Source organism: Syngnathus floridae, chromosome 15 (genome assembly GCF_059516105.1).
Source record: "Syngnathus floridae isolate MCC-2025c chromosome 15, RoL_Sflo_1.0, whole genome shotgun sequence".
In the NCBI taxonomy this organism is placed as follows: domain Eukaryota; kingdom Metazoa; phylum Chordata; class Actinopteri; order Syngnathiformes; family Syngnathidae; genus Syngnathus; species Syngnathus floridae.
The window spans coordinates 6,605,738-6,617,431 of record NC_142427.1 but is presented as its reverse complement, the minus strand read 5'-3'; the positions used below and the strand labels follow the sequence as shown (position 1 = coordinate 6,617,431).

Genomic DNA, 11,694 nt, shown 5'->3' with positions numbered 1-11,694 from the left:
GATCATGACAACAACCTTTGTCTCGGTGCCCCTGTCACCAGGTACTTCGCTCTCTCTGGAATGTTTTTCAGGCCCTCAAGTGGTCTTTCACAGAGGCCAAGGAAGTTTTGAGGGGGTTTGAGGCTTGTGGCAGAGTAAAGATGGCTTAAATTAGTCCACCTCCCTCCCTGTTTACACTCCTAAATTAGCCTCACAACCTATATGTGTCCATCTAAACTGGGGGTAGAAAAAAAAAAATTGTTTGGGCAATCAAGACTATTGTGCACACGAGACTCTGGACATGACGTCACATTACAGTATGAAGTATGTAAGCACGGTAGTGTACATTGACGGCGCATCACATTCAAATGTATACCAACGAGGACCTCTGCTGGCTGAAGTATGTAATTGCTCATTCTGTCACTGACGTAACAGCACCGTTTAAGTCACGTCATGATCTCAGTTAAGTCAAACTCATTTGTATGGCCCTTAATTACAAAAACGTGGCATGCAAATGAATTCCCAGGACTGAATGAAGTATATTTCCACCCATGTAAACACACACAAACAATTTAAATCCTCATTTTATTTCACGAAACACGAACAAAACAAAACTGTGTGCATCTGCTTCCATTGTGCTGTGTGATATTATCAAATTTGCTTACAACTCACTTGGCAATAATTCAAAATAGAGAAATCAAACATGTTTCTTTTATACAGCTGCACTCTAAATCGCAAAGTATTTGAATTTGCACAAATAATATTAAATACATGTAAAAGATAATGACTAATAGTCACGTAGGGCTATGTGAATTGCTCTCGTCTTGTCAGGTAATTACAAACCAAGTGTAATTTGGAACGGGGTCAAGTTTTGTTTGGAAGGGAGAAATCAATGTATGTGGGGCAACAGATGAGGTTTTTGGAACAGTGACAGCTATGCTGATGTTGCTACGTGTCGTATTGCTAAAATGTACACATTAAAATAAAAAAAAAAGAAACGTGTCATCTTTCCAATCCCTCCAAATCAAAGTTTGCCACACATTTTATAAACATAACACACCACTGCCCAAAACAACACAAGTTGCAAATAAAAGACTACAAAATTATTGTTTTACAATCAAATAAGGCAGAGCTGAAAGGCAAAGTATCTACAAAACAAACACATAAAACAACAATGAGTGTTTTTTTTTTTTTTTTTAAATATACTTTGTAATTTTCTGTTTGATGATGATGATTCTTCCAATATTTCTTCTATGGCAACGTAATCAATTTAACTGTCAAAAGATCAGACAAATAAAGCATTAGTTGAGCTATTTGGAGACCAGTGCGACTATTTGCTCAGTTTCAAAATGGGTCCTGAGAATTTCTCAGGTCCACCCAGAACCACATTCAATTCAAATTTAGAATCACTTACCACATATATCCTTCTTTAAAGTCTGTGAATTTGTGCCGGACCATAAACGTCGCCAGGGCGTCCGCTACCTGCAAAGCGACGACAGCGCAACAATTACAAGAGTCGAGGGAATGATGAAGCAAATTGCAGTTATCGTGATTTACTTTTTCGGGTGCATCCTCGTGGACAGCGTGGCCGCACTGAGGGAGGACCTGCATCTGAAACTTCCCTATGAGAAGAGAAAAAAAAAAAAGTTTGCCTTTTGCTTGATGCGTGACGTCGATTTGACCTCTTTACCTTGCATCTGTCCGATGGTAAGATCTTTGTCGAGTCTGTCCACCCCTGCGCAAACGACACGTTTGAATTCCTGACAACAAAACGGTCACTATGGCAACCGACGGCGAGGCAAGGGATCGAACCTGCGAGCAGGAGCAGTTTTGGCACAGAGCAGCTGAGAAAAAGTGAAGACAGGCCTTGAAACCAGCCCTCCCAGTACTTTTCCGTCTTTGCCAAATCCACTCGCCACGTGAAGATGCTTTCCTTCTTCGTCTGGAACAAATCACAGCTTTTAAAATAGATACTGGTGGGACACATGATTAGGCCTGGTGAGATTTCAAAGAAAAAAAAAATGTTGCTTTTGTGTTCTCTCATAAGATTGAGCGTGTGACTCAAAATTAACCTCTTGGTCGTCTTCCTTCATTCTTTTCTTGTTGGACTCTTCTCCCCCTTCCTCCTCCTCCTCCTCTTCTATGATACCTTCACCGATGCTATTGGAGACCACGGGGGTCCTGGCGGACTCCTCACATCTGTCAACGGCAGAGCGGCAGAATGTGTCAGGAGACTTGTCACGCATGTTCATTTGGATTTCATACAAGGTTAGTACAAACTTTTTCACTTGGCCTCCCATCGATACCCGCGCCGACTCGATGTTTCGAATCTGGCCGCTCTTCACGCTGTTGTGGAAATGAAGTCACGTTTTAAGCAGGTGTACGCAAGAAAACAAAAGATGGTGGTTATCTTTGAGCTCCGAGGTTGATTAAGGCTGACTTACCTCCACTCGATGGCGTTTTCCAGCGATTTAAACATTTTGGGCCTGCTTCTGAGGAAATTCTGCATGCTGTTCAGAGCATCCATTGCTGTGCCTGAGGAAAGTTACAAAACAGAATGCCTGTTTAAAATTCCGCAAGATTTAAAAAAAAAAAAACAACAACAAAAAAAAAAACCTACCCTCGACAACGTCAATGACACAGAGGCCGAGCAGCGATGGTATATGATTGGCAGCGGCGGTGTGAACCGCTATGGCTCCGCCCATGCTGTGTCCAATAATCATGATTGGCGGGGGGGTTTCTCCATAAAGAGCCTCGACCACTTTGCCGATATCCCTTCGGAAGAAAGAGCAAAGAGAATCTGTTAATATTTTGTATAATGGAAAATCACCATCAAGGACACGGCATTAAGCGTTACTAAATTCAGCTTTAGACTTTTTATAGACATTCATACTTATGTATGTATGGATGGATGGGTGTGCAGACTTTTTATAGACACTGAATATGTGGGTGTCTCCCGTCAATAATCAGCCACTTACTTGGCCATGGTGTCAGCAGAGAGATCTTCTGAATTCTTCACTTTAGAGTCACCTGCAGCAGATGACAGAGACTAACATAACTAACGTATGGTGTGTTTCTGTGAGAGAAAAAAAGCAACATTGTCTTGCTTGTTGTGGCTTTGGCCACATGGAGGCAGTATAAGACATATTACCCATATAATGTACTTGAGGCCTCAGTTCCTCAGTAAAATTTGTCAGGCTCTGCTTTTAACACAAACCTTCAACTGAGTGCGACAATAAAGTGCTTAAAGCCTCTGTTTTGGAATAGTTTGTAATTTTATGTGCCAAATGTGAGTTGAGTCACTTATACCACTTACCGTGAGCTCGGAGGTCCATAGCAACCACCCTGCAGTTAATCCTGCTGTAGATGACAGCCTGGGGGGAAAAAAAAGGGAGCAGTGGTTTTAAGCACACTTAAAACAGATAGGAACTCAACAGTCATATGATAATGTCACGACACAATAATAGTTAGAAGGCTCACAGTGAAGACAGCCCAGGAGAGAGCAGAGTGTCCTCCTCCGTGAAGCAGGAGCAGCACAGGGCCATGAGCGCCGCTGCAGTAAACTCTGAAAACGTTCCATGTAGTCAAAGAAATGCTGCACAAGATATAACCTAAATGGACTAATTGTCACAGTAAATCAACATCATATTATGTGAACTGAAATGTTAATCTTAGTGTGGTCTAGTTGGAATACATTGAAGGATCATCACTTTCAATAAATTTCGGCAGCCACACAGAAGCAGTAAAAGATATATCTTTGCCATCTTCATTTTCTACTTCAACATCCTCCATGGTTTCAAAATATTGACTCCAGGACAGCGGGGTGAAATCTCTCCTTCGTCCAGGCCTGGATTAAAAAGACAATCAAAGCACGGTCTGAGAAATGCTTCAAATGCAATTATAGGAAACGTTTGATTAAAGTTCTTGCTACTAAAGAAGGTTGTTATTAAATCCAAAGGTTCAGGAACTTTTTCCCCACTCTGCACTTTGATTTATACATGTTGTGTCTGTTTGTGTATTACTGCTTAACAATAAAACGTGATTTTTCTATTGTCGTGACCTAAACGTAGAGCGGTAGAAATTTGATGACCAACTCGTGCAGAAATCCAGCTAGCAGTTAAGAACAGAAGTGGTGGTTGTGTACAAACAATACCAAAAATTCGGATATACCAAAAAGAACATTTAATTGATATTCGAGCTGCTTCTTTTAGTAATCCAAGCTACTCAATCACGATGACTGACAGCGGCAAGTCCTGATCAGCACAACCTTGGAATTTGCACACATAACGATTCCATTTTAAATGTCATATTTAAAAGTGACGGATTTTATTTTAATGGACTTACCCCATTTTCATTTTGGAGCTGGACTGAAAGCCACCCGGCATAGGAGGTCTGGAAGCTAACAGGTTTAAATGCAACTGTTTCTCCATGTTGCGGAAAGCGGATCTAGGTCGCTGTCAAGAAAGCTTGAATGTGACTCTCACTGCATCGGAGTTTTCTTCCACAATTGCACCGACGCAAACATGACACAACCGATACCCGCTAATTGCTGCTACATTTGGACCACAGGCTAACAGCTAAAGGCTAACTCTCTTCTTCAGTCCTTTTCACCTCCGTCTGCTTCTTCTGTTTTTACTATGTTGCCCTCTAGCGTCCATTAATGTCAACTACAAGCCAAAAGTTTTTCCCCAAAATACATGTTCCGCTTAATCATTAAAAAACAACACCAAATTTGAATCATTTTGTGTTCCTAAACGTATTTTGATGCTGATCAAAACATTTTTTTTACTTCTTTCCCTAAGCACATCAGGTTATTGAACATTTCAGAAAGAAAATTCACCCAGTGCTGAAGTTAACCCTGACATCATAAATATGGCTAAATATATTATGTTGCATATTTTATTGTTGTTATTATTATTATTATTATTATTATATCGGTTGGTAGTTGGGTAGCAGCTGCCAGAGTTACAGTGGGTCAACTCCCAGCCATTTATTGTTTTATACATGATAGAGTTACAATGTCTTTGGAGCTTTCAAAGGGCTTAAATATGACCATGCTTCGAACAACAAGGCATATGGAGGGGTGGCTAATGTTTTATATATTTCCTGTATTGTTATTTTATTTTTTGTAAAGCGCTTTCAGTCATTGTGAAAGTGCTATAGAGATAAAAGTGTATTATGTTGTACTGTATATCGCATGACTTGTTCTCATCAGGTCTGCAGAAAAATAGGTGTGGACTTTATTGTAATACTAGTAAATACATGGTGTCAAGTTGCTTTGTGAGCAAGACAATAACTGCAAGCATTTCTTTGATTTGATAAATGAGGTGACAGGTCAGCGAATAATGAAGCCACGAACATTTACATTAGGCAGCATCTGACTTTATTTCTAGCCATGGACCTTTATTTATAGCGTGACGGTGATAAGCTGTCCTCATTGCACTGATGCACACTTCGCGGTATTCAAAGAGCAACAGAGCATGACGGAAGAAGCGAGCGGACTTGCCGGGTTTCAATTGGCATGAACCGTATACGAGGTCACCTCGATCTGGCTGAAGCTAGAACAGCCACGAGGTGTTTACGGCTCTGTCTAAGGACATTTTAGATTGCCTGGGAAGTGAAGAGGTTCAAGTTAGATAACTTAACTGGGGTAAAGTTCTCATTCTGTATTCCGTTGCACTCTACAAGCCTAAATTTGCTATTGTATGAAAACTAAGACTAGTCAGTCTTAGTAAGTAAGCACAAACAACCCGAGTGAAAGTTCAATAAATACTCATGGTAGTTTCATATTACAGCAGGGGGAAATGTTCAAAATTTAGCATGACTGTCTTCTACCGGCTGTCCTTGTGACCGATGATGTAAGCTTGCTGGGCCCTTGGCCAAAAGAAGCCATGGAAAGTCGCATACTGGATGCCAGGCATGCATGCCCCAACGGTGTCTGTGAAGTGTCAACCCTCTCGCGAACATTTCTTGTTCTGTGCAAATGCTATCGGAAAGAATCGCATAGCACATCACCAAAGTATACAGTTAAAAAAAAAAAAATCACCTATTCGCTGTTGTTGCACTTATAGGCCAAAGTGTAATATAAAAACGACTCTTGGTCGCCCTCTTGTGGCATCTTTAGGTTAAAGGAACATTAGCCTGGTCAGACGTGGGGGGAAAAAAGACACAGGAATTATATCAGTACTTTCACCAAAATATCTTTCACATAAAGATCTATATTTCTGCTCGAGTAGTGTGAGAACATTTGCCATCCAGCCCAGCCCCCCTGTGAGTCCTTCCATTACCAAGCAAAAACCCCTGAGGAATTCCATATGGGACTCTCTCATTGGCTGCAAATGAAAGCCAATAGACACTCAAAGGACTACATGTTCTAAGAACTCTTTGTGAACATACACATATTTTAAAGTGCATGATGACATCAAAGGTTCCTTGAAAGAACTTTCAATCATTTTAATGTTTCCAGATGCCATGGTGGGCGGTGACGCTGCAAAGTGAAGATCAACAAGCGCTCGGGTATCCCGCCTGCGTCTCGGTCTTAGTCTGGTAAACATGAAACTCGTATAACAGGTGGGTACGACTTGTCACGCAGCCTAGGGGTCATGTGCGAAAGGTGTCCATAAATTCAGCAGCTTGGCGGCAGGACAAACAGCAAGCACGTGGCAAAGGGATAAGGACAGCATAGGGATCGCCTCAAGGATTCTTTACTCATTTTGCTACTTTGGAAGACAACAAAGGTAATTTAAAATCCTTATTCTCTGATGATAAATTTCTAAAGTGTGTCTATTTTACAATAATAGTCATCATGATTTACAATTTTACAATAATTTCACATTAAAAACATGTTTATGAGACAAATTAAGCTGTATCTCATTCATTATATCCATTTTATATATGGCTGTATGTGAGGTGTCATGTAGGCAGGCTTTGATGAAAAGTCTTCTGTTGTATTATTTTATCTTGTGTGGTCTGTGAAGCTTTGTTTAGCATCAGCTGTTTTGAAAGTCAATAAAGATGTATTTCCAAAATGTTGCATTTGCTACAAAACAATCACAAAATTACTTATCATTCACAGAATTTATATAACAGTACATTTGTTTCATTATATTTAATTATATCTTCATTAGCATTATTCCATGTTTATTCACTGATTGGCTGGGAGAAATGAATGACACGCACATGACACATTTCCACTTTGGCTACCAAATAGGGTTGTCTCATCATCACTAGTGATGTTCCTTAACTTGTTTGATGACATGTTCGGGTTAAATCAGAGCACACTTTTTCATGTGAATCGCTGACTCAGGTGGGAAAAATGGTCATGATGAAAGCCAGTGAGGTGGTGCCGTCGGCGACTGTCAAAATCTTCGGCGCTGGTACTGCGGGTTGCATTGCTGACCTGGTCACCTTTCCTTTGGACACGGCCAAAGTGCGACTCCAGGTGGGATGATGTTTTTCATTTTAGAATTTACTACAAATGTAGTGTAATTAATAAGTACATCCTCTTTTCGGGACATTCAAACTCCACATATAAAACCTGCAACTGAGATTTGGAACCTGAACTGTGAGGCGGACGAGCTAACCGCTAACTCACGTGTCGCGCAGATAAAAAATTTTAATGTGTGTCTAATTCTGTATGTGGCGCCCCGTCCCGTCTTCAGGTTCAGGGAGAGATTCGGAAGGTAGAGGGAGCCGGTGCGAAAAAATACCGCGGCGTGTTTGGTACCATCAGCACAATGGTGCGCACGGAGGGCCCCATGAGTCTCTACAACGGACTGGTTGCAGGACTCCAGAGGCAGATGAGCTTCGCCTCGGTACGAATCGGTCTTTATGATTCCATGAAACAATTCTACACTCGAGGCACGGAAAGTGAGTATCGTAACCCCGCTAAGATTCCGTCCTTTGACGAAGGCGCCCTGATGGTATCAAGTGTCTTGAAAGGTTCGGGGATCGTCACGAGGCTGATGGCGGGCTGCACCACCGGTGCTATGGCCGTGGCGCTGGCACAACCGACCGACGTGGTGAAGGTGCGCTTTCAAGCTCAGGCGCGGCAGGCTGACGGCGGGAGGAGATATAACGGGACTTTGGATGCTTACAAGACCATCGCTCGGGACGAGGGGGTGCGAGGACTTTGGAAAGGTACATCTTCTCTCACATCATGTCATCACGCCCAGCGCTTGTGATATAACAACTTTGCATCCTTGCAGGGTGCATGCCCAACATCACCCGTAACGCCATCGTCAACTGTGCAGAGCTGGTGACCTATGACATCTTTAAGGAGGTCATCCTGAAGTATAACTTAATGACAGGTGAGCTATTGCAATGGCAAGAACTAGCTTGTTGCTAGCAATATTTACCATATTTTTATCCCCTTGCAGACAATCTGCCGTGTCATTTCACCGCTGCCTTCGGCGCGGGCTTCTGCACCACAGTGGTGGCGTCGCCCGTAGACGTGGTTAAAACACGCTTCATGAATTCGGGAGCTAAGCAGTACAGCAGCGCCATGAACTGCGCTCTCACCATGATCAAGAATGAAGGACCCGCGGCCTTCTATAAAGGGTAACTCCATATTTGTCACGTAGCAGAATTGAGTAAGAAACACTTGACTAAATATTGGATTTTTCGCATCAGGTTCATGCCTTCGTTCCTGCGCCTGGGTTCTTGGAACATCGTCATGTTTGTCACATATGAGCAAATCAAACGAGGCGTGACGCAGTACTGGGAGTCGCCATTTTGAAGCCTCCGTCGGAAGGAAGCCAACACAGACTGAAGTGTTAAGTGGCGATGAGTGGTTAGTTGCCAGAATAGCACTTGAAATGGCTTTGGGGGGGGTTCCTGCCATCACAACTCAGGTAGATGAAAGGTCTACTAATTCCAGTGGCAATTCATTATGGGCATTGCCTAGCGTACCAAAATATGCAGATCCAAATTTGGCCTCTGCTTTAAAACGGGATGTCTATGTTTACAACAAAAAAGGGGGAAATAAATGCGGGATTGTTGTTTATGTTGTGACCATGTCGACTGAGCCATATGATGATTTTTTTTTGGAGAGTTACAGTGCTTGTGCTCAATGATAAGAACATGGACTTAAATACATTGATTTGTTGCTGGTCAATAAATTTGAAACAAGATACAATAAAGTATGACTTTTGAAAAAAATTGATGAAGAGTATGATTTGCTCGTGTATGGATATTTTGATGAGGTGCTGATAGAACAGGAAAAACTTGAATCTAATTCAATGGCCTGACCAGATGGATCTATTTTTTTGTGCAGTGTGCAGTGTTCTTGTGTTTTCAGCATGACTCAGCAGTCTGCATTCTCTTTAAGTCAAAGTTTAAAGGCCTTCCTTGCATTTATCTTCTTTGCTGGCCAATAAAAAAAGAAAAAAAAGTCAATCTTTAAAAAGCAGAGCTTGCTTGATGAGATCCTTCCTGTCCGGGGAGAGCCTCTCAGGAAACTGGATGCCAAATATGAGGATGAGATTTCCTCTCTGGGAAGGATTCTGGGAGAGCGGCATCCCCTCGCCAGTCACCACTTTTTGGTATGTGAAGCTGCAGTGTGGTGACACGCAAATTAGAGCGAACAAGAAAGGGGATACGGATTGTTTGTGGTGGAACGCAAATCCCTCAAGTTTAGCACTTCCTGTCCTGATTTTTACTTAGTAAATTATAGTGGGCAAAATACGGCCTCTGTGCCACCTATTGTGTTTTGTCATTGTTTTGTGCTGACACTTACTGCACAATATCATTGATGGGAATGTTGAGTAGTCTGCCATCTAGCGTTTCCACTTGGACAGAGCAACCCGTCAAGGCCTGTGAAGGAAGAAAATACTGAAGGTTACTCTTAAAAAAAAAAATTCTGTGACTCACCATTGCCAGTGAAATTTGAGCCTTGTAGATCAAGTCATTGTTTTGTCGTTTGAATTGAGGGTGAGCCTTCTGTCGCACTATGAACACAATATCTGCAGGGATCTTGTTCGGGCCCTGTAAATCACAAAACCAAATGATTATTACCTTGTAAAGGATAACCACAGTTTACTCTTCTTTCACAATATAATAGTCATTTGTGACTTTTGAATTGATCTCTTACCTGATCGCCCTCTTTGGAGAAAATGACCTTTGTGCCTTCTCTCCATCCAGGTTTGACTTCAATTGACAAAATCTTATCCCTAATACCTGACGTGAAGCCATCGTCATTCATAACCTGCGAGTTGAATTAGAAAAAAATATTTGAGTGTTGAAGCTTTTTGCAGGGCAAATGTAATCCAGCAATGTACGACTGTTATACTGCCCCCGTGTGGACAATTCAAGCAAAACGTGTTAAATTAGAATCCATTTCAGGTTGGTTTTTTGAACAAGCATTCCAAACTGACCCTTCGAGATATCTTGATTTTTTTCGTGCAACCGTGGAAGAGGTCATCCAGGGATAAATGAAGATCCCTCTCGATGGGGGGATCTTGCGTCTTAACCTCCTCTGGTAGCAGGCCACCCAGGAGCAGAGGGATGTCATTTGTGTAGAAGTCTGACAAGAGACAAATGGACTCAATCAGTGTTGCACATGCAATAAATATTAATATATATTAGCCAACATTTGTGCTATACCTGCAAATGGGTTGTCGCTGCCAAAGAATTGCCGGAAGGTTTTATCTGGATTGCCGTGGTAGACGTATTTGGTTGACCAAGCGCCACCACTGCCAAACTCATATGGGATGCCACCTTTCAGGCCTTCCACTCCAAACTTGTCATAGGTTGCCTTTTTTCGAGCTGTCACAACAGAATATTCGTGTCAAAAAATGAGAGATTGTAGTTTCACGTTTAGAATTGATCTAATATTCCATTAATTGTGTCCATATGGTGGTGCATAATGGAAGGTAAAGGGGAAAAAATCCTACATAAAAATACAATAAAATGTCTTATTACTGATTGCATTATAATTTAGTTAATCAAAAATGCGCTTACGGTCACTTAAAACATCGTAGGCTTCACCCAAATGGTAAAATTTCTCGGCACTTTCTGGTTCTTTGTTGCTGCTCGGATGAAACTTGAGTGAAAGTCGTCGATACCTGCAAAGACAAACAAATAAAATTATGACATGTCTTAATTAGGAAAACTGCTGCTCGGTAGACTTACGCTTTTTTGATGTCTGCGTCAGTCGCATTTCTGTTTATTTCAAGCTTATCGTAGTATTCGCTGCACATTGCAACGTCGAGGGATTGTTTTTTTTTTCTTACGAGATGAAAATGTAGAATAAAATACTAAATTAACCCAATAAAGAATAATCTGACATGAGGCGTTTTGTTCCCACGCCACGACGTCCTCTCCGTTCCTTGTATCAACGTCGCATTCACCCAAAAAGCGATAATAATCTAAAAGTGTGGTCAAAACAGCGCGCTCATCAAAAAGAATTTCAATACCGATGACATAAACAACACGAACGTGGCATTCACGCGTGTAATGTTTTTAAAGCGAGTTACGCGAGTGATGAACGCGTCAATCACCTGACGTTTTTATCGGCGCTGAAAAGTTACCAAGAAATGTAATTCCGGATCAATTAATCAGCTAAATAAAAAGCACTTTTAAAACCATAATAAACAAGAAAAGAAAAAACACCTGAAACCATAAACGTAGCTGCGACCACGGTTTCAACCATTCAACAGCCGATCGCGTTCGAAATGTTTACATTGGTTGCTAGGGGCAACCGGATAGTTTAGGGAC

At 41.6% G+C, this 11,694-nt stretch overlaps 3 protein-coding genes across 4 annotated transcripts; 1 reads left to right on the top strand and 2 right to left on the bottom strand.

Moving 5' to 3' along the window:
• Positions 1-550: 550 nt before the first annotated feature.
• On the bottom strand, positions 551-4,592 carry ppme1 (protein phosphatase methylesterase 1). Its single transcript, XM_088399470.1, has 14 exons — positions 4,324-4,592; positions 3,733-3,826; positions 3,460-3,552; positions 3,296-3,353; positions 2,958-3,009; positions 2,600-2,754; positions 2,424-2,514; positions 2,260-2,325; positions 2,052-2,178; positions 1,792-1,921; positions 1,670-1,714; positions 1,537-1,601; positions 1,394-1,461; positions 551-1,253 (listed from the first exon to the last, which is right to left on the bottom strand). The coding sequence occupies exons 1-14, from the start codon at positions 4,407-4,409 to the stop codon at positions 1,250-1,252; spliced, it is 1,134 nt and encodes a 377-aa protein (XP_088255596.1). The 5' UTR covers positions 4,410-4,592; the 3' UTR covers positions 551-1,249.
• A 1,761-nt stretch (positions 4,593-6,353) lies between these two features.
• LOC148386148 (dicarboxylate carrier UCP2-like) lies at positions 6,354-9,140 on the top strand. Of its 2 annotated transcripts, XM_088398443.1 has the most exons (8): positions 6,354-6,495; positions 6,572-6,716; positions 7,286-7,420; positions 7,641-7,848; positions 7,921-8,118; positions 8,187-8,288; positions 8,358-8,538; positions 8,611-9,140. In XM_088398443.1, exons 3-8 carry the CDS (start codon positions 7,295-7,297, stop codon positions 8,714-8,716), a joined length of 921 nt encoding a protein of 306 aa, XP_088254569.1. In that variant the 5' UTR covers positions 6,354-6,495; positions 6,572-6,716; positions 7,286-7,294; the 3' UTR covers positions 8,717-9,140. The 2 variants fall into 2 exon arrangements, with proteins under 2 accessions (XP_088254569.1, XP_088254567.1); XM_088398441.1 differs by having other exon boundaries at positions 6,403-6,716.
• On the bottom strand, positions 9,067-11,629 carry dnajb13 (DnaJ heat shock protein family (Hsp40) member B13). Its single transcript, XM_088398440.1, has 8 exons — positions 11,110-11,629; positions 10,939-11,042; positions 10,582-10,743; positions 10,353-10,501; positions 10,070-10,183; positions 9,850-9,963; positions 9,716-9,792; positions 9,067-9,531 (listed from the first exon to the last, which is right to left on the bottom strand). Exons 1-8 carry the CDS (start codon positions 11,175-11,177, stop codon positions 9,372-9,374), a joined length of 948 nt encoding a protein of 315 aa, XP_088254566.1. The 5' UTR covers positions 11,178-11,629; the 3' UTR covers positions 9,067-9,371.
• Positions 11,630-11,694: the final 65 nt, after the last annotated feature.